This window comes from Brassica oleracea, chromosome C2, assembly GCF_000695525.1.
Source record: "Brassica oleracea var. oleracea cultivar TO1000 chromosome C2, BOL, whole genome shotgun sequence".
In the NCBI taxonomy this organism is placed as follows: Eukaryota; Viridiplantae; Streptophyta; class Magnoliopsida; order Brassicales; family Brassicaceae; genus Brassica; species Brassica oleracea.
The window spans coordinates 26,809,869-26,837,826 of record NC_027749.1 but is presented as its reverse complement, the minus strand read 5'-3'; the positions used below and the strand labels follow the sequence as shown (position 1 = coordinate 26,837,826).

General features: G+C 38.3%; 5 protein-coding genes across 8 annotated transcripts in view; 4 read left to right on the top strand and 1 right to left on the bottom strand.

Annotated features, from left to right (window-relative positions):
* Positions 1-256: 256 nt before the first annotated feature.
* On the top strand, positions 257-2,960 carry LOC106322887 (wall-associated receptor kinase-like 22). Its single transcript, XM_013761035.1, has 3 exons — positions 257-1,289; positions 1,395-1,517; positions 1,612-2,960. Exons 1-3 carry the CDS (start codon positions 350-352, stop codon positions 2,829-2,831), a joined length of 2,283 nt encoding a protein of 760 aa, XP_013616489.1. The 5' UTR covers positions 257-349; the 3' UTR covers positions 2,832-2,960.
* A 3,389-nt stretch (positions 2,961-6,349) lies between these two features.
* On the top strand, positions 6,350-8,851 carry LOC106325161 (probable protein phosphatase 2C 18). Of its 2 annotated transcripts, XM_013763186.1 has the most exons (5): positions 6,370-6,399; positions 6,703-6,932; positions 7,312-7,686; positions 7,750-7,867; positions 8,032-8,851. In XM_013763186.1, exons 2-5 carry the CDS (start codon positions 6,918-6,920, stop codon positions 8,706-8,708), a joined length of 1,185 nt encoding a protein of 394 aa, XP_013618640.1. In that variant the 5' UTR covers positions 6,370-6,399; positions 6,703-6,917; the 3' UTR covers positions 8,709-8,851. The 2 variants fall into 2 exon arrangements, with proteins under 2 accessions (XP_013618639.1, XP_013618640.1); XM_013763185.1 differs by having other exon boundaries at positions 6,350-6,932.
* A 916-nt stretch (positions 8,852-9,767) lies between these two features.
* LOC106327881 (probable leucine-rich repeat receptor-like protein kinase At5g49770) lies at positions 9,768-15,012 on the top strand. Of its 3 annotated transcripts, none has more exons than XM_013766180.1 (19): positions 9,768-9,879; positions 9,965-10,088; positions 10,162-10,233; positions 10,313-10,387; positions 10,461-10,532; positions 10,607-10,768; positions 10,854-10,928; positions 11,185-11,256; positions 11,352-11,423; positions 11,506-11,574; positions 11,647-11,721; positions 11,800-11,871; positions 11,937-12,071; positions 12,147-12,622; positions 12,695-12,847; positions 13,120-13,479; positions 13,552-13,787; positions 14,311-14,843; positions 14,905-15,012. In XM_013766180.1, the coding sequence occupies exons 1-18, from the start codon at positions 9,768-9,770 to the stop codon at positions 14,827-14,829; spliced, it is 2,931 nt and encodes a 976-aa protein (XP_013621634.1). In that variant the 3' UTR covers positions 14,830-14,843; positions 14,905-15,012. The 3 variants fall into 3 exon arrangements, with proteins under 3 accessions (XP_013621634.1, XP_013621635.1, XP_013621633.1); XM_013766181.1 differs by having other exon boundaries at positions 14,311-14,852; positions 14,914-14,928; XM_013766179.1 differs by having other exon boundaries at positions 14,311-15,004.
* Positions 15,013-22,420: 7,408 nt separating this feature from the next.
* Positions 22,421-25,212, top strand: LOC106327002 (uncharacterized aarF domain-containing protein kinase At1g79600, chloroplastic). The gene is made up of 4 exons (XM_013764994.1): positions 22,421-22,970; positions 23,096-23,323; positions 23,415-24,863; positions 24,969-25,212. Exons 1-4 carry the CDS (start codon positions 22,629-22,631, stop codon positions 25,095-25,097), a joined length of 2,148 nt encoding a protein of 715 aa, XP_013620448.1. The 5' UTR covers positions 22,421-22,628; the 3' UTR covers positions 25,098-25,212.
* Positions 25,213-25,231: 19 nt separating this feature from the next.
* Positions 25,232-27,958, bottom strand: part of LOC106327003 (syntaxin-52) — a 4,068-nt gene continuing 1,341 nt past the window's right edge. Inside the window, exons 2-7 of the mRNA XM_013764995.1 lie at positions 27,849-27,945; positions 27,358-27,587; positions 27,084-27,289; positions 26,908-27,008; positions 26,784-26,828; positions 25,232-25,586 (exon numbers count right to left, since the gene is read on the bottom strand). Of these exons, the coding sequence (XP_013620449.1) occupies positions 25,455-25,586; positions 26,784-26,828; positions 26,908-27,008; positions 27,084-27,289; positions 27,358-27,581 (708 nt within the window). The 5' untranslated portion in view covers positions 27,582-27,587; positions 27,849-27,945 and the 3' untranslated portion in view covers positions 25,232-25,454. The remainder of the gene's footprint in view (positions 25,587-26,783; positions 26,829-26,907; positions 27,009-27,083; positions 27,290-27,357; positions 27,588-27,848; positions 27,946-27,958) is intronic.

The window sequence follows — 27,958 nt, the reverse complement described above, 5'->3', positions numbered from 1 at the left end:
TTTTTTTGTTTAATGAATGCCTCTGTGTGTGTGTGTAATCACGGATCTCGTTTGTATGCATAACTCGTCCGATTACATAAAAATAATTTCATAATCCATTAAACATGTGGCGTTTGTTTGTATTTTAATTATTTGATAGAGTTTACCTACCTTCACATGGTACTCAGACCGTTGACTAATTTTTTATTACTTGTCAGTGTGATCTATAACGTTTACAACGAGGCAATATTCAAAGTAACACTGATAATTGCCAAACTTTCCCAGAATATTTAGGCGAAACACAGACATACATGATATGAGGAAACCAAAAACATAGCCAAAATAAAGAAGCAGCAAAAAAAAGAAAAAAATGAAGAGATGGAGTCTTTACTTTATTATTCTACTCTGTCTCCTAACTCTGTTAATCTTCAATGGCCCTTCTTTGTTAACAACAGCTCAAAACCTTGACCCTTCTTCAAGTCTATGTAAACGTACCTGTGGAGGAATCTCGATTCCTTTCCCTTTCGGTATCGGACCGAAACACTGTTATCTCAATGACTGGTACAAGGTTGTCTGTAACACCAACACCACCTCCGGCTCCGGTAAGCGTCTAGCTCCGTTCCTCTCTAAGATCAACAAAGAATTAGTGAGCATCACTCTTCGAAATGACATGGACAGTTCCCATGGCGTTGTTCACATCAAAACTCCGGTGACTTCCTCCGGCTGTTCTCAACGACCCGTAAAGCCTCTTCCTTTAAACGTCGCCGGTAAAGGAAGCCCCTTCTTCATCACCCAGTCGAATCGTCTCGTCTCTGTAGGTTGCGACACCAGAGCTTTGGTTACCGACATCGAATCTCAGATCATAGGATGCGAATCGAGCTGCGACAGGAACAAGAGTCGCCTAGGCCTAGACAGGATCTGCAGTGGTTACAGATGTTGTCAGGCGATGATCACGGCGGATAGACCACAAGTGATCGGCGTTGACTTAGAAAGCTCCGCTGGTGGTAACATAACTCTTTGTAAAGTCGCTTTCTTGACGAAGGAGACTTACTCTCCGGCGAATGTTACCGACCCGGAGCAAATTTCTAGTAATGGGTTTACTGTGATCGAGCTTGGATGGTTCTTTGATGCATCGGATCATCGGTTAGTGAATCCAGTGGGTTGTTTGAATTTGACGGATGCTAAGTATTACACGAGGGAACCGAGCTGTGTTTGCGAGTACGGTTACTTATCTGGGTTTGGTTACAGTAACTGTTTCTGCAATGACATTGGTCACAGAGGGAATCCTTATCTTCCTGGTGGATGTATTGGTAAAAATCTTCATCTTATTGGCTTCACTGTGGTTTATTTATTTATTTATTTATTTAATCCTGGATCTGTTGATTTGATTATGCCATTTTGTAATTGTTCTTTAGATATTAATGAATGCGAGGGAGAATTAGGACGAAGCAGGTGTGTAGGACAAACTTGTGTGAATGTCCCTGGATCGTTTAGGTGTGTGCCAAAGGAAACAGGGAAGATCTCGCCTATGATTCTAGGTGAACAAATGGCGTTTTTTTTTTAATTTTAGATTCTGAAGTCACATAACATAGCAAAAAGGAGTGATATTTTATGTTTTTCGTCATTATGCAGGTGTTGTTCTAGGTTTGGCATTGTTGTTCTTCGTTCTTGGGATCTGGGGATTAATTAAATTCGTTAAGAAGAGAAGGAAGATTATCCGAAAGAGGGAGTTCTTTAAACGTAATGGAGGTTTATTGTTGAAACAACAACTAACTACAGAAGGAGGTAATGCTGAGACATCTAGGATATTCAGCTCCAAAGAGCTGGAGAAAGCGACCGATAACTTCAACAAGAACAGGGTTCTTGGACAGGGAGGTCAAGGCACTGTCTACAAAGGAATGTTGGTAGATGGAAGAATCGTAGCTGTAAAAAGATCTAAAGTTTTGGATAAAGACAAAGTCGAAGAGTTCATCAATGAGGTTCATGTTCTCTCGCAGATTAACCATATAAACATCGTGAAACTCATGGGGTGTTGTCTCGAGACAGAGGTTCCTATATTGGTTTATGAGCATATTCCAAACGGAGACCTATTCAAACGCCTACATGATGATTCAGATGATTACGCCATGACTTGGGAAGTGCGTTTGCGGATAGCTGTGGAGATTGCAGGAGCACTTGCTTACTTGCACTCGGCTGCATCTACACCGGTCTATCACAGAGATGTCAAGACCACAAACATACTCTTGGATGACAAGTATAGAGCCAAGGTGTCGGATTTTGGTACTTCGAGATCTATAAGCATAGATCAGACACACTTGACAACTCATGTTGCAGGTACTTTTGGATATTTGGATCCAGAGTACTTTCAAACTAGCCTGTTCACTGATAAAAGTGATGTTTATAGTTTTGGGATTGTCTTGGTTGAGCTTATAACGGGAGAAAAACCGTTTTCTGTTGTGCGGCTTGAAGAAAACAGAGGGCTTGCATCTCATTTCATCGAGGCCATGAAAGAGAACAGAGTTCTTGATATAGTTGATTCTCGGATCAAAGAAGAATTCAAACCGGAACAAGTATTGGCTGTGGCAAAACTTGCGAGAAGGTGTTTAAGCCTAAAAGGGAAGAAGCGTCCAAGCATGAGAGAGGTTTACAGTGACCTTGAGAAGATCCGTTCATCACTTGAAGATTTAGAGGTAACTATCGAAGAAGAGGAAGAAGAAGAAGAAGAAGAAATGCCAATAGAAATTAACATAGATGATTCTTGGAGTGTGGACATGACTGCTCCAGCGTCTCTCTTTGATTTATATCCTAAGTTAGATGTTGAACCACTGGTACCTCGACGAACATGGTCATGATGGAATCTGACAAGACTGCAATGATGTACCAAAATGTGGTTTAATTGCGTGATAACAAATACTCCTAATGTTCCACTCTACATTCAAACCATAAAAATGTTTTCAAAAACCTTTCAGCATTACATTCTATTACAGAGATTAATTTGTACAATAACTGTGAAATCATCTTGGGAAGCAAGCAATCCAAGTCAAAAATACAAAAAGTTTACATACTGAACATATTTGAAAATATTGAAAATGTTGAGAGAGGAAAAGGGAGTCGGCTTAGGATATGAGTTTTAATTGTAATGAAGCTTTTATTGAACTTTTACTTGGATTGTATATTTGCTATATGTGTTTACGTTCTCTTGTGTAGAAGAAGAACTTGTGTGTGTTCGTCGGCTCATTTGTGCAGAAGAAGAGCTTCAAAAATACAAAACCGAACACGTCCAAATAAGCTTGAGTTAACTACAATCTTCTCACCTTCAATCTTTTCAGTTCAACTATATGAGTCTATGACCACCAAAATTCATACTTCCATGTTCAAATTCCATAGGTTTGATATTTCCTAAGAAAACCTGAGAAGATGTATAAGTTTGATTCATTCCCAGCAAAAAGATACAAGCAAGGTTTGCTTTCAGATGTTTTGTAATTTCATTCATAAGTAGACAAGTAGTACATCACTCTCCACTATCACTTGTGTTATAGTTTAGTCCTTTTAAGGTTTGTTTTAGGAATACTATGTATTATATGTACCATGGTAGCTATTTTATAACCATGGTTACATAATGATACGTATAATATTGATGAGAAGCTTACATTAAAGGACACATTATGAGTTTTGTTTTCACTAGAAGACACATTGTAAAGATAAGACACTTTGTTGTGACAGCTGTATAAATCTGGACGAAAATAACCTTCCACTTGTGTAAGTAAGAGAATGTTGCTTTTAAGCATGTAACCGTAAGGAACCAAATTCTTTTTTGGTTGCAATAAATGAAAAAGTTTTGAAAACAAAGGTAGGTTTCAGAGATTGTTTTCGGGACGTTGGATTAACTTTTATTAAGAAGATCTAATGGTTGAGAAACTTCCATCCTTAATGGCTGAGAAACTCTCATCCTTCGATATACAAAGTTTGATTTTTACTTTTAAATACTTCTTATTGTAGTTTTGATTTTTAATTTTCATATGCAAACTAACCGAGAACTATCATCATAATATAATCTTATGTGCTAATTTCTTATTGTCACGGCAAAATATCACTCATGATATCCACAAATCTGTTGTCCACGTATCTTATGTCCACCACTATCCTATCCACCGAATCTCTTGTCCAAGAAACTCATGTCCATCCATCTTCTACACATCGAAACTCATGTTGTTGTTTGCTATCCACAGAGCTGTTGTCCACGTATCTCGCGTCCACGGCTATCATATCCACCGATCTCCTATCCACGAAACTCTTGTCCATCCATCTTCATACACATCGAAACTCATCTTCTACCAGTCTCCTATCTGTTGCGAAAAGCTTCCCGCTCTCGGGAAGGCGGAGGTCTTTTCCGTTCTCTGCAAAATCATTAAAAAAAAGACTGTGATTTTTGTTTTAGGCAGATAAGAAAAATTGGACTTATGTAATTGTTTGTGAAATCAAAAACTAACCTTCCTTGCTAGAGATTGAAACCGAAGCAAAGCGGCGGAATCGAACACATGTTGCAACCGATGAATCGGATTCTTGATTAGAGAAGGTTAGGCGATCCAAATTTGGATCGAGAAAGTGGAAACAGAGAGAAAGAGATTGGGGTTTTGTTCGTGAGAGGTTACTTTATTTTAGGAAAAATGAAATTAAATTAATTGTTTTTAAAATAATCTGTTTGTTCTAGTTAGAAAATTCAATGAAACCCACTTTCACATAGTTGAGGGCTAGATTGGACAATTCAACAAGAGAAAATGCTCTATAAGTCTAATGTGTTTTAAGGGTAATTGGAAACTTGGAATGCGTCTTCTAGTGTGTAATTTTTTCAATATTGATACAAGACAAGAAGGGGGTTATTGAGCAGCATTATGATGAAATAGATTTAGGATTTTGATAAATGAATGCATCTCTCTCTCTCTCTCTCTCTCACCAGCTCTATGGGACAACTAAGACTTGTCTTCGGTGTCGCATAGGCCAGCACACAATCCGTGAATTCTATTTTCAGTCATAATTGCTTCTTTTTTAACGCTCTGGTGTTTACATATTTATTTATATTGTGATGTTCTTAGAGTATACTAGCCTAACTCATGCCGAATTGAAAACCTAGTTAACTCAATAGTAACTTTATATTCTCTCTGATGTTTATTTAAGATCTTAAAATTTAAAAGTTTAAACATAAACCAAACTAAAATCCAGATTAACACCTTTAGTCAAGGAATTAACTAGACATTAAAGACAAGTGGGTACTTAGATTAATAATTTTGGACTAGGCCTGGACATTTTAACCTGGATCCGAAGACCCGAACCGGAACCGACCCAAAAATACCCGACCCGGAATCGGACCGAAAATTTACAAGCACCTTTTGAGTCTAAATTTTTTTTACCTGAAAAAACCGGAACCGAAAAGGAACCGATCCGAAAGAACCGATCCGAATAGACCCGACCCGATAAGAACCGATTTGTCCCCGACGTAAATACATGTATATCTAAAACTATGATGTTTTGTGTTCTATTTTATATATATTATTTTATGTTTTAGTTGAAATATCTTTTGTTAACAACATTTGTTATTATTTTTAACATGTTTAAAGTAATATAAAGTTTTAAAATGTAAAATTTAGAGTTTTAAAATGTTTTATTTTAATTAATAATTTCATTTAAGTTGTTTTGTAAAATTTTAGATATATATGACAAATATTCAACTAAAGTTGATGGAATTGAGTATATCATGTCCATTTCAGTTCCTAAATACCCGAACCCCACCCGGACCCGATATGGACCCGAAAAATTACGGGTATTTTATGGATATTTTAATTATAGACCCGAACCGACCCGGATCCGAGAAGAACCGACCCGAACCCGAACCGAAAATTTTTAAGTGCTTATTGGGTCTAAATATTTAGGACCCGAAAAGATCCGGACCCGAAAGGAACCGGCCCGAACTCTACCCGAAGACCCGAACGCCCAGGCCTATTTTGGACAAAAATTCATTTTTGTAAATTTTGCTGGCTTCGGAATGTAGATTGAAAGGGACATTGTGACTGATTACTAGTTAACACTCAACTAAATATTAATTAGTGGAGGAGCTAAACTAATAAATTATTATTAAGTTCAAATTCTAAACATTACACACAGCCAGAAGATGGAAGACACCCTAGTTTTCAACATGTGGCAAGTCGTAATTGGGTGAGTTTCTGGTGATGGAGGGTAGGGGTGCAGCCAAGAACCCAATTTTCCCACCGTTACTATTAAAAAAAAAAAAAGATAAAAAGGAGAAAAGAGGTCACGTGCGGGACCAAACTATGACCCTTGTCTGAATTCGTCTCCCTCTCTCTCTCACAATTGTTTCTTTCTTTGTAGCATTACACTACTTCATCTCTGGAACGGGGAAGTGGAGTAAGTAAAACGTTGGGCTCTGCTAGTATTGGTTTCACTGCGTTTAAAGGAATCGTAACTCAATTCAGAAGAATTTCATTTTTTTTGTTTGTTTAAAAGCTAAAGCTTAAAGCTAAAGTATGGGTTTTTGAAGCTGTGTAAGAACTCTTTTTCTGAGTTTCATTTTTCTCGTTTGGCTCCTTTGTTCGTCGAGGAGATTATACCAACAAAATCCCCAGAAAGTTCCTAGATTTCGATCTTGTTTATCAAAAGCTTCTAGCGTTTTTTTCTCTGGATTTTCAAAAATGGGTCTGTGTCATTCAGTAGATAGGAAGGAACCAGGAGAAACAAGCACCACCGCCTCAACGGCGGAGGAGGATATATTAGGCTCCGGAAGGTGGCGGCCGCCGAGAGGTTACAAGGGAGGCGGCGAAATCGAAGGGACTCAACAGGCTTTGGATCGGTTGATCTCGAATGGTTCAAGTAAAGTTGCATGTCTTTACACACAACAAGGCAAGAAAGGAACCAATCAAGACGCTATGCTCGTCTTTGAGGTTTGTTTCTTTCATATTCTCTCCAAAGTTTTGATCTTTTCACTTAGATTTTTGCAACCAATTTACTAGACTTTTCACTAAGTTTGTTCAATGTTTGAGGAAAGCTACTTGATTTCTTCAGAACATGGTTGCATTGTTCTTTGGTTGCTAGTGCTTAGGAAGTGAGAGAAACTTGGAATGTTGCATGTCTTTCTTTCTTTTTTTGGGACCATCACAGAGCTTAGAGCTTTGAAAATGATGTGTCTTTGTGTTCTTTTTTGAGTCTTTGACCTGTCTCCACATAGTTGTGCAGGGACCATTAGTGTCTCTATATCTTCTTACTTCTTTTAGATGTTACAAAGACAATTACAAAACTTATGAAAACTACTTTATATTTCAGAACTTTTGTTCGAGAGCGGATACAGTGTTTTGTGGTGTATTCGATGGACACGGACTATTTGGTCATATGGTTGCCAAGAAAGTCAGAGACACATTGCCCTCCACACTCTCAACACAGTTGAAATTAGCATCAGAGTCAGAACAAAGCGGCTTAGTGAATGAGGAAGAGGAAGGGCAGAGAAGCGAGTCTGTTACTACTACTATGGCTGAGCAATGGTGTGAGTTGAATCCAAACGGTGAACAACTTCCAGAGATGTGTCTGCCTCTTAAACACGCCTTGCTCAAGTCTTGTCAGCAGATAGATAAGGAGCTTAAAATGCATCCAACTATTGATTGTTTCTGCAGTGGCACAACTTCAGTCACTTTGATCAAGCAGGTACTATCTCACATTTTCTTCTAATCTCATCCATTGTTTAACTTCAATAACGATTCCTTTCAGGGTGAGGACTTGGTGGTCGGAAACATTGGTGACTCAAGAGCTGTTCTTGCCACAAGAGACAAAGACAATGCTTTGGTCGCTGTACAACTAACCATAGACTTAAAACCGGACCTGCCAAGTATGTTAGATTTTTTATTTATTTTTGAAATCACCTTTGGCCCGAAAGTACAACATGTAATATTAGTTTCGTCCTAGGGGTCGCTCGAGTATGTTAGATCTTTAAACCTCGGAAGAATGAGAAGCCAGTTTTGTAACATTCTCTTTCTATGTATGCTCTCTCAGGCGAATCAGCGAGAATCCAAAAATGCAAAGGCAGAGTCTTTGCGTTGCAAGATGAGCCAGAGGTAGCTCGTGTATGGTTACCAAACAGCAACTCACCTGGTTTAGCAATGGCTCGAGCTTTTGGTGACTTCTGTCTCAAAGATTACGGTCTTATCTCAGTTCCAGACATCAACTACCGCCACCTTACAGAAGAAGACCAGTTCATCATTCTTGCTAGCGACGGTGTATGGGATGTGTTATCTAACAAAGAGGCTGTGGACATTGTTGCTTCAGCTCCTAGTCGAAGCACAGCAGCTAGAGCTTTGGTGGACACAGCGGTTAGATCATGGAGAATCAAGTATCCAACTTCCAAGAACGATGACTGTACTGTAGTCTGCCTCTTTCTACAAGATTCAAGCAATGTAGTAAAGGATTCACTCAGAGAAGACTCTGTAGAGAGTGTCAGTATCAGTAAGAAGGAGGAGGAGATTGTTGCAGTTAAAGAGGAAAGTATCCCTAAGAGTTGTGGGATTGAGTCAAAGATGATGACATTGACACTTGCTGAATGTATATCGGTTGCACAGGATGATGAAGAGTGGTCTGCTTTGGAAGGGTTGACTAGGGTTAATAGTTTATTGAGCATTCCAAGGTTCTTCTCTGGTGAGCTTAGATCAACTAGTTGGAGAAAATGGTTGTGACTTCTTTTTTTTTGTTTACTTGTGTGCTTCTAAGTTAAACCTACACAAACACTACACACATCATCACCATGTTCTTTGTTTCATATTCAACTTTTGTTTTTTTTTTCTTCCAATTAATATTTTAGACATGTGAGATAGTTCATCATACATATTTAATTCACAACAAAACAACAAGATTTAAATTAATAGTTTTTGTAGTAAAATGCTTAATGTTTTTAGCAAAGCATTATTTGTTGACTTGTATAACTTTTCTTTAACACTCATGGTCTCACTATAAGTAATGGTTAAGACCTTGATCAATAGAATTTTAGAAAAAAACATTAAGCCTTCCATTAACAAATCAACTTTTGTTGATAAAACATTTAAGAAAAACATCTTAATAGATGTAAATATTTTGCAACTTTTGTTGATTAAACATTAAGCCTTACTAGTGTATTAACTTCAAAATGTATAAAAGCTTTTAAATATTTTTATATATGATTATTTCTGTTTTATTTAATAATATCAAACATTTATATATATTAGATAATAAATTTGTATTCTCAAAATTAAGGTATTTGGGTTGATTGAAGCTTGTAAAACAAGTTGTTTTTATTGTCACTATTTTAACAAATATTGAGATGGTTGGTGCTGACAGGACCCACTTGTAGTTGTAGATTCCACTATCTTATTTGTCTGAGCATAATGATGGAAGAAGGTTGCTTTGATTATAAAACATAGCTTAACGGTAACTTAAGCTTACATGATTATCTTTGTATTGATTATCTTTGTACTTATTTGAAGATGTATCACTCAAACGTTTTAATAACTAAAAAGTATTTTCAGAAAAAGAGACATACCAGCCGTTAGATTGACTTAGAAGTAAAGGAAAATTGATTGAAAGCAAATGAAACCAACTCTTCTTGGTAGCACTCGTGTTCCTATTGGCACACACATTTTGTCTTTCTTGATGCTATAATGATTAATCTTGTCTCACAAGGAAGATACTTTAAACTATTTGTTCTCTCATAAATTTCACTTAAATATCAAACCTCAAGAACTCATGTATTTTGAGGAACAATGGTGGCTGCAACAACCACCATGACGGCTACTTCGCGGTTGTTCTTGTTCTGTCTCACTTACTCGTTCACTGTCTTCTCAATGGTTTCATCAGTCACTGACCCTCGTGATGGTAGTATTCTCATGCTTTTCCCTTGAATGGAACGGAAATGATTTGTAATGCTTCTTTAATCTTTGTTTTGTTTGGTATCTATTAGCGGCGGCTCTTCGTTCTTTGATGGATCAGTGGGACAACACGCCACCTAGCTGGGGAGGCTCTGATGATCCTTGTGGAACTCCTTGGGAAGGTGTCTCCTGCAATAACTCCAGAATCACTGCTTTGTGAGTGTTGCTTAATACATTAGGCTTGCTTCATTTTGATAACGTACTGAGCAAGCAAGTCTTTTGTGTTCAGGGGTTTATCAACAATGGGTCTCAAAGGAAGGCTTAGTGGAGACATTGGAGAACTATCCGAACTAAGATCCTTGTCAGTCTCTTTTTGATGAACACAAGACATGAACATATGTTATTTCTTTACCTGAACTGACGACTTTGTGTTGTTTCAGGGACCTTTCATTCAATCCAGGACTCACAGGTTCACTTACTTCCCGTTTAAGAGACCTGCAAAAGCTCAACATACTGTGAGAATCTCCCTGCTCTTCCTTGTGTTTGTGTTGTGTATCTATCTAACAAACAGTCCTATTGGATTTTCAGTATACTTGCTGGATGTGGCTTCACTGGTAGCATCCCAAATGAGATTGGTTATCTCAAGGATCTATCTTTCTTGTAAGAAGCTCCTCTAATACTTCTTATCCTGAAACAAAATCATTGTCTGATGGGTTCCATCATATGTTCTCCAGGGCCTTGAACTCAAATAACTTCACTGGTAAAATTCCAGCGTCTCTAGGAAACCTCAGCAAAGTCTATTGGTTGGATCTTGCGGATAATCAGTTGACAGGACCCATTCCAATCTCATCAAACTCTAGTCCTGGTCTTGATCTTCTGTTAAAATCCAAACACTTGTGAGTATTTTTATTACAAGACATCTTCTGTCTGTGTATGTCTTCATGGATCTTTTCATCTGAAGCAAATAGTAAAATATTGCAGTCACTTCAACAAGAATCAGCTCTCAGGCACCATTCCACCAAAACTTTTCAGCTCTGAGATGATATTGATCCATGTGTAAGTCAAATAGTGTTCACTAGATGTCTAACCCCTCACTTAATATTAATATGAGATTTGTCCTCTTTGGTCTAAGCTTTCACGGATTTTTTTATGGATCAGTTATTTCCAAAAAGTCCTTATACTAAGTGAAGTTGGACTAGACTTATATATTAGACTTTTTAGTCTAATATCCAACATGGGAGTTAGATTGCTTATTTACTCTTAAGTCTTAACACAAGATTTAAGGTTAGTGATGGTTTGTTTCAAATGTCAGATTATTTGATGGAAATCAATTCACAGGGAGCATACCTTCCACTTTGGGACTTGTTCAGACACTAGAGGTTCTGTGAGTAACATACCATCTCCTTGTACCTTAGCTTCATATTATTTTTCCCTACTTCCCTTTAGTAGCACTATCTCACTTTCTTGGACTTGTATCAGTCGGCTTGACAGAAACACTCTTACCGGAAAAGTTCCAGAGAATCTTAGCAATCTCACAAACATCATTGAACTGTGAGTGTAATCAACATACTACTTGTAATATTTACATATGGATCATATGAGAGATAACATTGTTTTACTTGTGGTTTCTCAGGAACTTAGCACACAACAAGCTGGTAGGATCTTTACCAGATTTATCAGACATGAAATCTCTGAACTATGTGTAAGTTTCTCAACACCAGAAACCGCCTTTGTCTGCCTACACTTTTGTGACAAAATGTGATATATATTACAGAGATCTGAGCAATAACTCATTTGATCCATCAGAGTCTCCTCTCTGGTTCTCAACCTTACCTTCACTGACCACACTGTAAGTGCTGCTCTACTCTACATTTTACCATCTCATGGGGAAATCTGTAAACGTATCTTCTTCTTTTTATGGTTTTAGGGTGATGGAATATGGGGCTCTTTATGGACCACTGCCTAACAAGCTCTTTGGATACCCACAGCTTCAGCAAGTGTAAGTCTCCATCAAGTTAACAACAGCTTTAAATATCATCCCAAATCTGATTTTGATTTGTACAGGAAACTGAGAAAGAATGCATTCAATGGAACACTGAACTTAGGAGACACAGTAGGCCCAGAGCTACAACTCGTTGATCTGCAAGATAATGACATTTCCTCTGTAACACTGAGCTCTGGATACACGAATACATTAATGTAAAACTCTTCTTTAACTAACTAGTTACTAAAACTTTCTCTAGCAACTTATTAACTAAGCCCTCTTTGTTGTAGACTCGTAGGAAACCCTGTATGCACAACAGCTCTCTCCAACACAAACTACTGCCAGATTCAGCAGAAACAAGCCAAACGTATATACTCGACCAGTCTTGCTAACTGTGGAGGAAAATCTTGTCCATTAGACCAAAAGGTTAGCCCTCAGAGCTGTGAATGTGCCTACCCTTATGAAGGCACATTCTACTTCCGAGGGCCTATGTTCAGAGACCTGACCAATGCAAACACGTACCATTCACTAGAGATGAGCTTGTGGGTGAAGCTAGGACTCACTCCAGGCTCAGTCTCTCTTCAAAACCCTTTCTTCAACAATGATGATTATCTCCAGATACAGTTGGAGCTTTTCCCATCTATGGGGAAGTATTTCAACAGAAGTGAAGTACAGAGAATTGGATTTGACTTGAGTAATCAAACTTATAAACCTCCTCCACTGTTTGGACCTTACTATTTCATTGCATCTCCCTACACTTTCCCGGGTAACATGTACATAAGAAAAACTTATAACCTTAATTATAACTGGGCTCTAACAGTCCTGAAAATTTATGCAGCTGATGGTAACGGACGTTCCTTGAGCTCTAGGATGGTCACAGGGATAATAACTGGTTGCAGCGCTTTGGTCTTGTGCCTTGTTGCCCTAGGAATATACGCATTTTGGCAGAAGAGACGTGCAGAGCAAGCTATCGGTTTGAGTAGACCGTTTGGTAAGTCGAATGTTATATAGAAACTGCATTATTTGAAGAAACAATAAAAGGTTTTAGTGCCTTCGGAGTATGAGCAAGTTCGTAGAGCTATTTACTCTGATTGCAAACATTTCTGGAACACTTCTAATAGAGGGATAAAGAGTAAATTTTGAAAGAACGTCCACTATAAGAAGAAGAAATTATATACTAACTTACATTCACTTTTAAAATTGAATACTATGTTTTACAATAGATGTTTTGATTAGCTAAGACAAACAGTGGTTGTATCTCAGTTTCATGGGCATCAAGTGGGAAAGACAGTGGCGGCGCGCCGCAGCTGAAAGGGGCTAGATGGTTCTCCTATGAAGAACTAAAGAAGATCACCAACAACTTCTCCATGAGCAGTGAGTTGGGTTCTGGAGGTTATGGAAAGGTGTATAAAGGAATGCTCTCAGATGGACAGATGGTGGCTATAAAAAGAGCACAGCAAGGATCAACACAAGGAGGTCACGAGTTCAAAACAGAGATTGAGTTGCTTTCTAGAGTTCATCACAAGAATTTAGTTGGGCTTGTTGGGTTTTGTTTCGAACAAGGCGAGCAGATTCTGGTGTACGAGTTCATGTCCAACGGATCACTAAAAGACAGCTTAACAGGTACTTGCACAGTCTGGTCTTTAGCTCCTCAAACATTCAGATACATTTTAACTCCTTGTGAATTGTTTATAGGGAGATCTGGAATTGCTCTGGACTGGAAAAGGAGGCTAAGAGTGGCTCTCGGATCAGCAAGAGGACTAGCTTACCTCCACGAACTGGCGGATCCTCCCATCATCCACAGGGACGTGAAATCAACCAACATTCTTTTGGATGAGAATCTCACTGCCAAGGTTGCTGACTTTGGTTTGTCCAAGCTGGTTTCTGACTGCACCAAAGGCCATGTTTCAACCCAAGTCAAAGGCACATTGGTAAGGTTTATTTCATTCGTGTCATGTATCATGATGCAAGATCAATGAATCACTGTTTCATTATTGAAGGAACTATATATTGATTTGCCTTGAATATGTTGGGACTCGGTTAACTCGATTTCTATTTAGCCACCCTTGATCTAAGCGCATGCAAGTGGTTTTAGGATGCGGGATACTCATATAATCTTGTTTTTTTTAATGATGGCTAATTATACAATTACAAATTACATATTGATATGCCTTGAATATGTTCGGACTTGGTTTCTATTTAGTCAACTTGGTTTCTATTTAGTCACTCTTATAGGATCTAAGCATGCAAGTGGTTGTAGGATGCGGGATACTCATATAATCTCGTTTTTTTTTTTAAATGCTTGACAATTTTGCTATTACGAATTATGAGGAACATTCAAATAGAACACAATAATCTTGTGTTTCTTGAATTGTCATCTTCGCGTCGTCCACCTTTTCGTGTTTATCATCTGTATTAGTTTTCTCACATCCATTATAACACTGTCAATGACAGGGATATCTGGATCCAGAATACTACACAACGCAGAAACTTACAGAGAAGAGTGATGTGTACAGCTTCGGCGTTGTGTTACTTGAACTGATCACAGCGAAACAGCCGATAGAGAAAGGCAAGTACATTGTCCGAGAGATCAAGCTTGTAATGAACAAAAGCGACGAGGAGTTCTACGGACTGAGAGAAAAAATGGACCGTTCGTTAAGAGACGCCGGAGGCCTACCAGAACTAGGCCGGTACATGGAGTTAGCCTTAAAATGCGTTGATGAGACGGCGGCTGAGAGGCCAACGATGAGCGAAGTGGTGAAGGAGATCGAGATTATTATACAGAACAGTGGAGCGAGCACTAGCAGCTCCTCTGCGTCGGCTTCGTCTTCGGCGACAGATTTTGGAGGCGTAAAAGGTGGTGATAAAGTTTTGTATGGAGAGATTGTGAGGAAGAAAGAAGCCCGTGATGGAGATGGAGCTTTTGATTATAGTGGTGGCTACTCTGTTATGACAAAAGTTGAGCCCAAGTAATGATGAAGAAACACCTCTTTGAGTTTCTTTTTTTTTTTTTTTTTTTTTTTTTTTTTTTTTTTGTAAACAAGGCTCCTCTTTGAGTTTCTTCTTTAATCACAAAAGAGATAACGAACTAAGCATTAAATAGAGTTATCAAAAGCTTGTTAATCCCTTTTCAAAAATATACTATTAATGGATCATTCTTACCAAATTCTCACAATATATAATTATATTAACATTTTTCGAAATGAATGTAAATATAAACACAAAACTATAATATTCTATTTTTATAAATATTTCTAAAAAATTAAAAGATCTATCCAAAATTTGGTTTGAGTTCTTATATTTCTGAAAAAATCATTAAGAAAATATGAATATGATTTTGTTTTTAAAAATTTTAAAATTTAAATATTAACATAATTACCGTAAAATATGTTTTATGCGTAGTTGTGCCAAATAATTTACCTAAGGAACAGTTTAGCCAAATCTATACTATTATTTGAGAAGTAAATTTGCTGATTTGTCTTCTTCTCCATGATTTTAGTTAATTTGCTTATTTGTCATATTTTTCATAATTTTAGGATATTTTGCTGATTTGTCATATTCTTCAAGATTTTAGTTAATTTATTTACTTGTCATCTTTTCCATAATTCTAGGATACGTCATTTGTTTAATTAATATTATTATTTAAATTTTTATTTTGATATCTATATATTTATCATGATATTTAATATAATTAATAAACATTAAACTATTCAAACTATATATATACAGTATTTTTTTAAAATGTATATTTAATATATAATTATTATGTTATTTAAAACATTTATTAATAAATAGATATTAACAATATCTAGCGATAATATCATCATTACTTTTATCTTATATTAATTTTATAATTTTAGTGACTAATATTATAGCCAGTTTCTCTGATTTTTATTGGAATTATTGATCACATACAAATTATTAAAAAAATTATATATAAGTATAATAATATATCTGAATTAATCGGTTTCATTGGTTTAATCGGTTTCATTGCTTAATATATTGAACCATATTCATATATTGCACTTTCTTAAAATATTATCCATTTGGTTTATTCAGTAGTACCAAATCCAAACTATTTTCTCTATTTCGGTTTGGTTTGGTTTTAAATAGTTCGGTTTTACCAGATTAAACACTTCTAAACTATCTTTATTTTGTTAATGTTTTATATTTGTGATTTTTTATCATCCTTTCAGTATCACATGATTTCTTTTCAGTCAAAATACAATATATGTTAATTTCAATACAAATTTTGTAATTGAATTATTACTATAGAAAAGATTTTGATCTAAAATCTACATCTTATAAATAAAAATATGAAACAAAAGAGCATAATTTAATACATTGATTACCAATATGAATATTAAAATTTTATATTTTATAATAATTTTTTTTATCTAATTGAATTATTATTATTTTATAAATATAAAGTTAGAATTAAAAATTGTTAAATATATTAATCCGCACAAGGTGCAGGATATCAACTAGTAGTTTTATATAATTTCTGATTCCTTATTTTAGGATGAAAAAATATCACTTGCTTATCATATTTTTCTCCTTTTTCTTATGTTTCTTTTGGCAGATGGCCATGTCTCTCTGTTCAGGTATCTTAGCTAATTCAAAACATGTTGTGAAAGACGATAGTCAAATGGTTACATACTGTTACTCTTTGGGGTATATGTCTTACTCAGGGCAGCTAATGTGTTTGGTTGTGTATATCTGGTCAAAGGCACTTTGGTACAGTGGTAAGATACCACTGTGTTGAATAAAATGAATTGAATGAGTTAACCAAGAGGAAACCAAACCGACATTGATTTAATATTAAACTGATATTCTATCTAATACACCCCCCTCAAGCCTATGATGGAGAAGTAGAACTCGGAGAGAATAAGCTTGAAGTAGACATTCGGGAGAGCAAAGAGGTGAAAGGACCCGGTTGTAGTGGCTTCGTGAGAATGTCAGCGTGTTAATTTGCGCTTGCCACATGCATTAACCTGATGAAGCCTTTCTTCACTTGATCACGAACAGTGTGGCAGTCAATCTCAACATGCTTGGTGCGCTCGTGAAAAACGAGATTGGTGGCAATGTACATAGCTGACTTGTTGTCATAGAAGAGCTTTGCAGTCGTAGTAACCGAGATGTGAAGACTAGTAAGGAGCTGCTGCAACCACAACAGTTCACATGTCGCATGAGCCATGCTTCTATACTCGGCCTCAGTACTACTCCTACTCACAACATCTTGTTTCTTTGACTTCCAAGTGATCAAAGAAGTGCCAAGATATACATAATAACTAGTGATTGATCTTCTACTATCAGGAAATGTAGCCCAATCAAAGTCAGCAAACGCATTAAGGCATGGTTCCGAGGTAGCAGAGTAAAACAGACCTTGGCCTGGATTGTTCTTGACGTACCGAAGAATGCGGTGAGCTGCTGTGAGATGAACATCAGTCGGAGCTGACATGAACTGACTGAGAGAATGAACGGCGAAGGTGATATCAGGACGCGTGATGGTGAGATACAGAAGACATCCTATTAATGCGCAGTAAGGAGTGGGATCATCTAACGGTGTTCCAGAACTCTTGCGCAATCTCACCAATGGATCCATAGGAACAGAACTCGGCTTACAAGCTAGAAGACTTGTATCAGAAAGAAGATTTAGTGCATATTTTCTCTGACAAACAGAGATTCCAGCTGCAGACCGTGCGATCTCAAGCCCCAAGAAAAAACGAAGAGGATCTAAGTCCTTGATCTTGAAGTTCTCGTGGAGAATGTCCTTGAGATTGCGAACAGCCAAGGGATCATTACCGGCTATCATAATATCATCAACGTAGATGAGAATAGCTGTAAAAGAAGTACCAACATGTCTCACAAACAATGTGTTATCTGCAGGGGATTGTTCAAAACCAGCAGAGAGAAGAACATCAGTGAGACAATGATACCATTGGCGAGACGCTTGTTTCAAGCCATAGATGAATTTATGGAGACGAAAAACGGGATTTGGGGGTAAGACACCTGACGCTGGAGTATACCCTTGTGGCAGACTCATGTAAATTTCTTCGTCAAGATCACTGTGAAGAAACGCGTTTGAGACATCCACCTGTGAGAGTTCCCAGCCTTTGATTGCAGCCAGACTCAGAAGAAGCTTGACAGAAGCAAGCTTTGCTACGGGTGAGAAAGTATCCGTAAAGTCCACACCCTCTTGTTGCGTGAAACCTTTAGCAACCAATCGAGACTTACGTCTCTCTACCGTACCATCTGCATTATATTTGGTTGTGAAAACCCATTTGCAGACTACAACGTTCTTCCCTGGAGGAAGAGATACCACAGTCCAAGTTCTGTTATCCTCCATAGCCTGTAGTTCCTCATTCGTTGCCTTTCGAAATTCTGGTGATCGCATGGCTTGCGTGAATGTGATAGGTTCAGGGTCAAGAGAATAAGAAAGAAGATGATGATGATATAAAGGTTTGATGTTGGAAAGAGTATAAACACAAGAAAGTGGATATCGAGCTTGAGTATGTGGTGAAGAAGATGAAGAAGAGTGTATAAAAGAACAGTGATAGTCAGAGAGATAACCTGGAGGTCGAGCTGTCCGTTGAGGTCTAGCCTGGAGTAGTCGACTCTGTCATGTCGCTGGTGGAGCAGTCTCTCGAGAAATAGTCATATCAGGAGGTAATGTAGATGATGGATGCAGAGGATGCATAGGATCTAGACTAATATGCGTAGACATTGGTAAGATACTCTTAGAAAAAAAAATCAACTGACGGTGTCAAATGAGGAAAAGTCTTAAAAGGAAATGTATTTTCTTTGAACACTACATTGCGTGAAACAGAAATGATGTTAGTGTCAAGATGTAAGACCTTATAACCTTTGTAACCAGATGAATAACCAAGAAACACACATTCATCAGCTCGTGGAGTGAATTTAGTTCTATCCTTCAGCAAAGTAGACACATAGCAAAGACATCCAAAAGATTTTAAAAAGGAGTAATCAGGTGTCTTGCGAGTGAGTATTTCATAAGGAGATTTCTTCCCTAAGAGTAAAGACGGTGTGCGATTAATGAGGAACACAGCATTAGATATACATTCAGTCCAGTATATAAGAGGTATGTTTGACTGAAATAGAAGAGCACGAGCTACATTCAAAATATGTTGATGTTTTCTCTCAACTACGGAGTTCTGTTGAGGTGTGTATGCACAAGAAAACTGATGTGTCATGCCTAATTGTCGAACTAAATCTGTAAAACCTAGTTCAGGAGCATTATCAGATTGGATTGTTTTTATCTTGGAGTTATATTGTGTCTCAACATGTTTGATGAATGCAGGAAAAGCAGTAGTAACATCACTTTTATTTCGTAAAAAATATGTCCAAGTTACACGAGTGCAGTCATCAACAACTGTAAGAAAATACCTATACCCTTCTATGGATTCAACAGAAAAATGGACCCCATACATCTAGATGAACCAAATCAAAAGGCGAAGTTGAAAGATTATTATGTGACACAAAAGGCAATCTTTTTGTTTAGCCAAAGGACATACATGACAATTATTAATAGCAGAACAAGAAGACTTATCTAATGAAGTGATTCCCGGAACATGTTGTAACTTGGCAAGATGGATGGCCAAGGCGTTGATGCCAAAGATGTCTATCGTCCACCAAGGATCCAGTAAAAGCAATAGAAGACTCAGTGATGGGTTTATGAAGTATGTATAAGTTGTTGAAAGTCGTTCCTTTACCAATCATCAATCACTGAGTAGATTCCTGAAGCAAACAATGAGTCAAATAGAAATGAGTTGAGCAATTGTTATCTCTTAACAGACAATTAACACTCAAAAGATTGAACCTAAAGACAGGCAGATAGAGAACATCATGCAAAATGATTGTAGGTGATATGATGATAGTGCCTATATGACTAATGCTTTCTTTATGACCATTTGGGAGAGAGACTGTAACCCCAGCAACCGGAGTAAGTTTACTAAACCGAGCTAGATCAGAACAGACATGCGTCGTTGCCCCACTGTCAATTATCCAAGAACCACTGGGTAAAGAGTTATAAAGGGTGTGAAGGTTTTGATGATTATATGTGAGAATTTGATTTTCAAAACGAAGGTTTGTAGAGATAGAAAGGATTATACCAAGTTGCAACCATATCGTTACATCGGGACCAAGATCCAGCATTACGATCATCATCAGAAGGTTTAGGGATTGTACCATCGATGAAACCAAGTTTGTTGCGGACTTTGAGCACCATACGAACAGATCACCGCCAAGAATGGAACTCCGAGCCGATGGTTAGACGATCGGAGACCAAGATGAGCCCAGCGTGATCTGAGTTATGAAGATAGTAAGGATTCTCGTAGTGATCTTGAAACTGCGTCGAATTCGCGGAAGAAGACATGATTGAGGAAGACGCAAGCAAAGAAGAAGAACGGAATCAAGAGAATCGACAAGGACAGAGCTCAAATGAAGAGAAATCGATTCAAGAAGTTCGAAATCGCAGAAACGAGTTTGATCGCAAGAGCAAGGATGAGGTTGAGGAAATGTGAGATCGATTGAAGCTCCCGGGAGCTCAAAGCCATGAAAGAGAAGCTCACGGAGCTTGAATCGAGAAGCGCGAAGAGGAAGACGAAGTTCCTATTTCGGCTCTGATACCATGTTGAATAAAATGAATTGAATGAATTAACCAAGAGTTTGTTACATGGTTATGTATATATATTACATCGGTTAAGCAAAAGGAAACCAAACCGACATTGATTTAACATTAAACCGGTATTCTATCTAATACGCTGTTTGTTTCCATAAGTAGATCTTGTTTTCAGTACCTCGGTAATAATAAACAATACATGTAACATGTGGGTTACATAGAACTTCGAGGTGCGATAACTTTTGCTCTTGCTCTGCATCTGTTCACAATCTCGCAGAAGGACATGGTCAAACTCTCTTCACAGCAACTACAACCATGGTTAGCCAAATTATTCAACGCTTTGTATGATCATTGATGCTACTGGAATTGATTTCAGGTGCTGCCAATCCACTGGTAGATGTAGGCCTTAGTGTTCGGTTTTTGGTTCGGTTCTTTCGGTTTTCGTTTTTTTCGGTTATAGGGATATAGGAACCGTTCGGTTATCTATGAAATTCGGTTCGGATCCGGTTCGGTTCTTTTCGGTTTCGGGTCGGTTTCGATAACAATTATAATAACCGACTAATATCCGATAAATTTGTGGTTCCAATTCAGTTACGGGTCGGTTCCAGTTTTTTCGGTTAAGTTTGGATAATTCAGGGCAAAAACAATTTATTGGAGATTTTTCGGATATCAATCGGGTAATTCATATAAATTTTAATATTTTGGATAAAAATTATTCGGGTAATTCGGTTCTTTAGGATAATTTGGATAATTTAAAATACTCTAGATAAAAAAAATATTAGAGTATTTCGATTTTTTGGATAGTTCGGTATATAAGTAGTAAGTTTTGAATATATAGTATTTTCAATACTAAATATAATTAATATTTTTAGGTATATAAATTTTATTTTGGATATTCGGGTACCCATTCGGTTCTCGGTTTGGTTCCGATTCGGTTTTGGTTTTTCGGTTATAGAAATATAGGAATCGTTAGGTTATTTTTGAATTTTGGTTCGGTTTCAGATTCGGTTTTTCGGTTCTGTTCCGGTTGGGTTTTCGGTTTTTATGCCCATGCCTAGGTAGATGCTTCCTAGAGGTTGTAGGGTGATGCAAGTCAAGTGACAAGTAATATAATATGATTTGGTTATTTTTCTCCTCAAATGTAAAGTTACTCTCGATTCAGAAAACAGGACATGGTTGATACCCTATTTTTATGTTTTGTCAGGGCTTTGAGGTGGTGAACAAACGTTATATGACTAGGTTTTGATGATCGAGATGCCCGCAAGATCGTACCCATCGAACAACGCATGAACCTGACGACTCCACATGATATAGTTTGTGGAGTTCAGCTTAGTCACATTTGTCATATTGACATTAGTGATGGTTCTTGAGTCGGAAACGTTGATGGTTTCACTCTGATTGGCCGGAGATACAGACATGGTGATGAATGGGGGCCGAAAATTTTTCAGAAGATGTATTAGGTTTTCCTTAGCTCTGATATCATATAAGGCAGTAGGCTGAATGAATATTTTAGAATGAATGTACAGCATATATATATTACACTAGACGTAGGGCATTTGAGCTAAGATATTTTGAGTATCTACTTTCTATATCTACAGAAACTTAGGGATTTCCATAAGAGGTAAATTACTGATTAACCTAGACTCAGAAAATATCAAGTCCGCTTTCAAGTAATAATAGCAGTCAGTCAGATTACTGGATTTGCTACCTTTGCGGATATTATTTTGGCTTTACTTACATTCACAAAAAAAAAGAAAGAAAGAAAGAGAGAATGGTCATTCTCATGGCTGAGAGATTATAAATGTCAAATAAATCCCACGAATCTTGTGCTCTAGATATGTTTGGTTTTAATTCCTTTTGTCTTTCGTAAGTATTTAGTTTCCTCGGGAGTTTATAATAGAGAACGTCACGGCACGCCACAAGTGTGGACCTTGTTTTTTGGGGGAGTTTTATTTTTCTTAGGTGAAGTAAGCAAAGCAAAGCAACCAGAAACTCTTGTAACTCTCTCCATCTCACGCTTACAAATATCTCCTCATTTATTTCTCTCTCTCTCTTTCCTCTTCTTTCATGGCTGAGGAGTAACCACGATCTCAGTTCTTTCTTCTTTCTTCCCTCTCTCTGGTTTTACAGGATGACGAGTCTTGTGGTTGGCCAGTCGCTGGGTTTAACTCTAGTCGGTGATGGTGTTTCCTTCCGCAACTCAAGAAGAAACGGTGGAAAGTCTAAGTTTTTCTTGGCGAATCGGAAGAGACTAACGCGTGCAGCTCTCGTTCAAGCTAGGCCCAGTGAAGATGGAGTAACGCCAAGTCCTCCCCCCTCCTCGAGACCGACTCCTGCGCCTGTTGTACAATACAAACGTGCTGACCTCGCGGATGATCTTCAAGCGGAGGCCCGAGCTCTGGGTCGTGCCGTTGACGCGTCTGTCTATTCCCCAGAGCTCATCGCCAGGAAACACGGCTCTCAGCCTCTCAAGGTTAGCTCTTTCGTCAGTTTTTAGAATTTTTTTGTAAAGTTCTAAACTTTGAGTTAGCAAAAAGAAAAAAAGTTTTGAACTTTAAGGCGAAACTGAGAGATGATGCATTGCAATTTCGTAATTAGGCTTTGCGGAGAAGTGTGGAGATATTGACAGCTTTGGGTGGCTTCGCGCTGAAGTTGGGGATTGATCAGAGGCAAGGGAAGCTAGAGCTGAACATGAAGAAGAGAGCTGGTGAGCTCCGAAGGATTTTCACTCGTCTGGGCCCTACTTTTGTTAAGTTGGGTCAAGGTTTATCCACCCGACCCGACCTCTGCCCACCTGATTACCTCGAAGAGCTTGCTGAGCTTCAGGTTCACGTCTCTTCTTGATTTACCCACTCAGCTTAGATATTGACAACATTTCTCTCTAACTTTTGTCTGTTTCTATTGAGTGCCTAAGTAGGATGCTTTGCCAACCTTCCCTGACGCAGATGCCTTTGCTTGCATCGAAAGAGAGTTGGATCTGTCTCTTGAATCCATTTTCGCGTCTATATCCCCTGACCCAATCGCAGCAGCTAGTCTCGGCCAGGTTTACAAAGCCCACCTGAGGTATTCGGGTCAGGTTGTTGCTGTCAAAGTCCAACGCCCTGGGATCGAAGAAGCCATTGGTCTTGACTTCTACCTCATCAGAGGAGTTGGGAAACTCATTAACAAGTACGTCGACTTCATCACCACCGACGTCCTCGCCCTTATCGACGAGTTCGCCTGCAGAGTTTACCAGGAGCTAAACTACGTCCAGGAGGCCCAAAACGCTAGGAGGTTCAAGAAGCTGTATGCTGATAAAGCGGATGTTCTTGTACCTGATATCTTCTGGGACTACACCAGCCGCAAGGTGCTGACAATGGAATGGGTCGAGGGAACTAAACTGAACGAGCAGGTTGCCATCGAGAGTCAAGGTTTGAAGGTTCTGGATCTTGTGAATACGGGAATCCAGTGCAGCCTAAGGCAGCTCTTGGAGTATGGTTTCTTCCATGCTGACCCTCATCCTGGTAACCTCTTGGCCACACCTGATGGCAAACTCGCCTTTCTTGACTTTGGCATGATGAGTGAGACACCGGAGGAAGCTAGGTTTGCCATCATAGGCCATGTTGTACATTTGGTCAACAGGGATTACGAAGCCATGGCTCGAGATTACTATGCTTTGAAGTTCTTGTCGCCTGATGTAGACGTTACTCCCATCATACCAGCTCTCAGAGACTTCTTTGACGATGCGCTTAACTACACAGTCAGCGAGCTCAATTTCAAAACGCTGGTTGATGGTTTAGGTGCCGTCTTCTATCAGTATCCATTTGACGTTCCGGCTTACTACGCTTTGATTCTGAGGTCGCTTACTGTGCTTGAAGGTTTGGCGCTTTACGCAGATCCTGATTTCAAAGTGCTGGCTGCATCGTACCCTTATTTTGCCAAGAGGCTTCTCACTGATCAGAACCCTTATCTGAGAGACGCACTTATCGAGCTTCTGTTCAAAGATGGGAAGTTTAGGTGGGGCAGGCTCGAGAACCTTCTGCAACAGGGGAGCAAAGATAGAGATTTCTCATCAAAAGATGCTTTGCAGCCTGTGTTGAAGCTGCTGCTGGATCCAAACGGAGAAGAGCTTCGACTGTTGGTGATTAAAGAAGCTGTGAGAGTCAGTGAAGCGTTTGCTCTGGGGAGTGTTGTTGATACGTACAATTCAATGCCTGAGTTTATGAGATCTCTCGTGTTTAATGGAAATGGGAATGGTGGCCCTCTGACAATGAATCCCACAGAACTCGAAAGCACGCTTGAGCTTCGGGACCAGGTCTCAAGAATCTGGAGCCTTCTGCAGTCTTCAGAAAGCTTTGACCCAGCTATTTTGCAGCCAATAGCACAGGTAATAAATCTCTTCATTGACATTGTGCACTAACCTAATAATGATGTACTTGATTGATTCATGGGCTAAAGTACTACCTCCTGGTTTGTTGTTGTTGTTAATCAGGTGTTGCAACAACCAGAAGCAAGAAGACTTGGAGGACGTGTTGCAGGAGGTGTAGGGCAACGTCTAGCGGCTAGGTTTCTGCAACAACTGCTTCGAGCCACAACACCAACTCCTTCACCAGTCCCATAGTGTCCTCTTTTATTGTCTTGAGTGAAATGGTAAATTGTATATTAAAGGCGAGACACTCTCGCAAACCACAGAATTGCTTCACGTTATAGTAATATAGTGTCATTCTTTCTCTTTATATACGTCTTCTGCAAAGAAAAAAAAAAACAAATATAATCCAAACAAGAACAAAGAACTTGTGATACAGTCTTTTCGTGAACCAAGTAGGAGTCATATAATACACACAAAATACAACTTTGATTATATACTTTTTGAAGGGTTCTTGCACGCAGCGATGTACACATAAGACATTATAACCATACGCATAGACGAGAGAGGCTGAAAGACCAAGATAGAATTTGATTCATCATATTGGTGGCATTACAGGTACTTAACCAGTAGCCAAATGACAAGGGCAAGACCAACGATTCCGAGCACTGACAAGAGCATGGACATGCATGAGCAACCTCCTTTCATATTCTTGTTCATCACCACAAGGCTCTTCTGCACACGCTGTCATTATTAAGAAACACACACAATCAGACCACATTTTGATTCACAAAATTATTATACAATATTTAAATATATACTGAAATTTTAAATTTGTTAGATAATGCAAAATATATTTTTTCCGTTAAAATTTCAAAAAAAAAAAATCAAAATTTTCTGCCAAAACGGAAAATCAAGTTTTAGCTAAAACAGAAAATCGAGTTTTCCCACCAAAAACTAAAAATCGAGGTTTTTCCCCACAACTAAGAATCAAGTTTTCCCGCAAAAAACGAAAACTGAGTTACGAAAACTGAGTTTTTTTCCGCCAAAAACAATCGAGTATTCCAGCCAAAACCACAAAATCAAGTTTTCCCTTTCCCCGCCAAAACATGAAAATTGAGTTTTAAAGCCAAAACCACAAAACCGATTTTTTCCGTCAAAAAGTGAAAAATAATTTTTTCCGCCAAAACCACAAAATCAAATTTCCCGCCAAAACCGAAAAAACATAATTTTAAGTTATGGCGGGAAAATCGATCTTTTGTTTTTGGCGGGAAAAACTCGGGTATGCGATTTTGGTGGGAAAACTTGGGTTTGTGGTTTTGGCGAAAAAAAATCAAATTTTCTGTTTGACGGAAAAACTCGGGTTTGTGATTTTGGCGGAAAAACTTGTTTTTTGGTTTTGGCGAGAAAACTTGATTTTGTGGTTTTGGCGGGAAACTCGATTTTGCAGTTTTGGCGAGAAAACTCGATTTTGCGGTTTTGGTGGAAAAACTCAAATTAGGTTTTGGCGGAAAAAACACAATTTTTGTTTTTGACGGAAAAACTTTATTCTTAGTTGTGAGGCAAAAACTCGATTTTGCGATTTTGGCAAGAAAACTTGATTTTGAAGCTCAACAAATTGAAGGAAATAATCATATCATATCTTAATTTTTCTAATTTTATCTTTAAAATTTAAGAACAAAAATAAATGAAATAATTTTTTTCAGTTAAATGGGCTAACTCTGGTACCAGCCATAACCCTTGATTATAATAGGGTTAAAATATGGCTGACGGATTGGGGTTATAATAAACAAACTGTAGTTAACATCCCTAGACGTAATAGAACAATGTGTGGTTTAAATTCCTGCAATGAATGCTTGCCTTTAATGAAGTCATTTTTATCAATGGGTTAACTTAAGTTCGTGACTAACTAAGTTTAATTAGTTCAAAGAATATAATTACCCGTAAGCGGGAGTCCGTAACATCCACATGGTAGTCTAAGTCATCCTGCATGCAAGAAATTTTTTTTTATTCAAACAAGAGAACTCAGCAGGAAAACAATGAAAAAAACAGAGCAAATACATACGATAAGTCTGGTCTGCAGGGTGAGCTCCTCGTTAACAGCGAGAGCAATGTGTTTGGTACTCATGACAGTTTCCTCCAACTTCTCCAGCCCTTCGTCTTGTTCTACTCATGTTATAGATACAGAAGCCAAAATTATCACTATGGTCCTAGCATAAATGTGACATTAACAGAGCTTGCCTCTCATAGTTTGTCGTTGGAATCCAACAATGCCTTGGTTATCCATGCCAGAGACTCTGTTGATTGCATCATCAGGCTTTGTATCTGGCCCAAGCAAGCTGTCTCTATTAGCAAAGTTCGACATGTTCAAAGCAGACGCCACCTGATTCGCCTTTGATCTCAAGTTCCCAACCATATCCTTGCGACGATTCATCTCTTTCTCTGACCTGCGTTTCACATTAGTTTAAGAAGACCCGACAAGAAACTAAAGGTAGTCTAATTGAAAACAGCTTACACATGTTGCTTCCCAGGAACTTTAACGAGAAGGGATTGAAGACTGTCTAATCGAGTCCCCAAAATGGTGATCTTTCTTCGTATAGCTGAAGCACGGCGTTGAGCATCAGGTCCGGTTAAAGCAGAGGAGTTTCTTTCGGACATCATGCCGTTTATATCCTCAGAGAGTTTTAAAGCCTCGTTGTACTCTCTCATCCATGTATCAGAAGAAGAAGAAGACGCCATTGTGACCTGCAAACAAACAAGTTTCCCACCAACCCAATTAAACGGTAGCAACATTGATGATATTAAGATACTCACAAACAGCTCCAAGATCAACAACCAAAGGCATTCTCTTACATTAACAAAGAATCTAAGTGGCATTCTAAATTTGGAAACTTTTAGCGAACAACAACATGTTCAGACCAAAATCTGCGGTACCCATGATCCAGAAACTCATAAAAAGGACGTAATTGACCTAGATTACATCGTGAAAAGAATTGAAAAGCTTACTCCTTGCACAGCGATCAAGCCCTTTATTGATTTTCGAGGGTCTTATCCTCTGAAGATCGAGACGCGATCGTCGTGCTGAGTTTGCAGGCTCGGGGGGGGGGGGGGGGGGG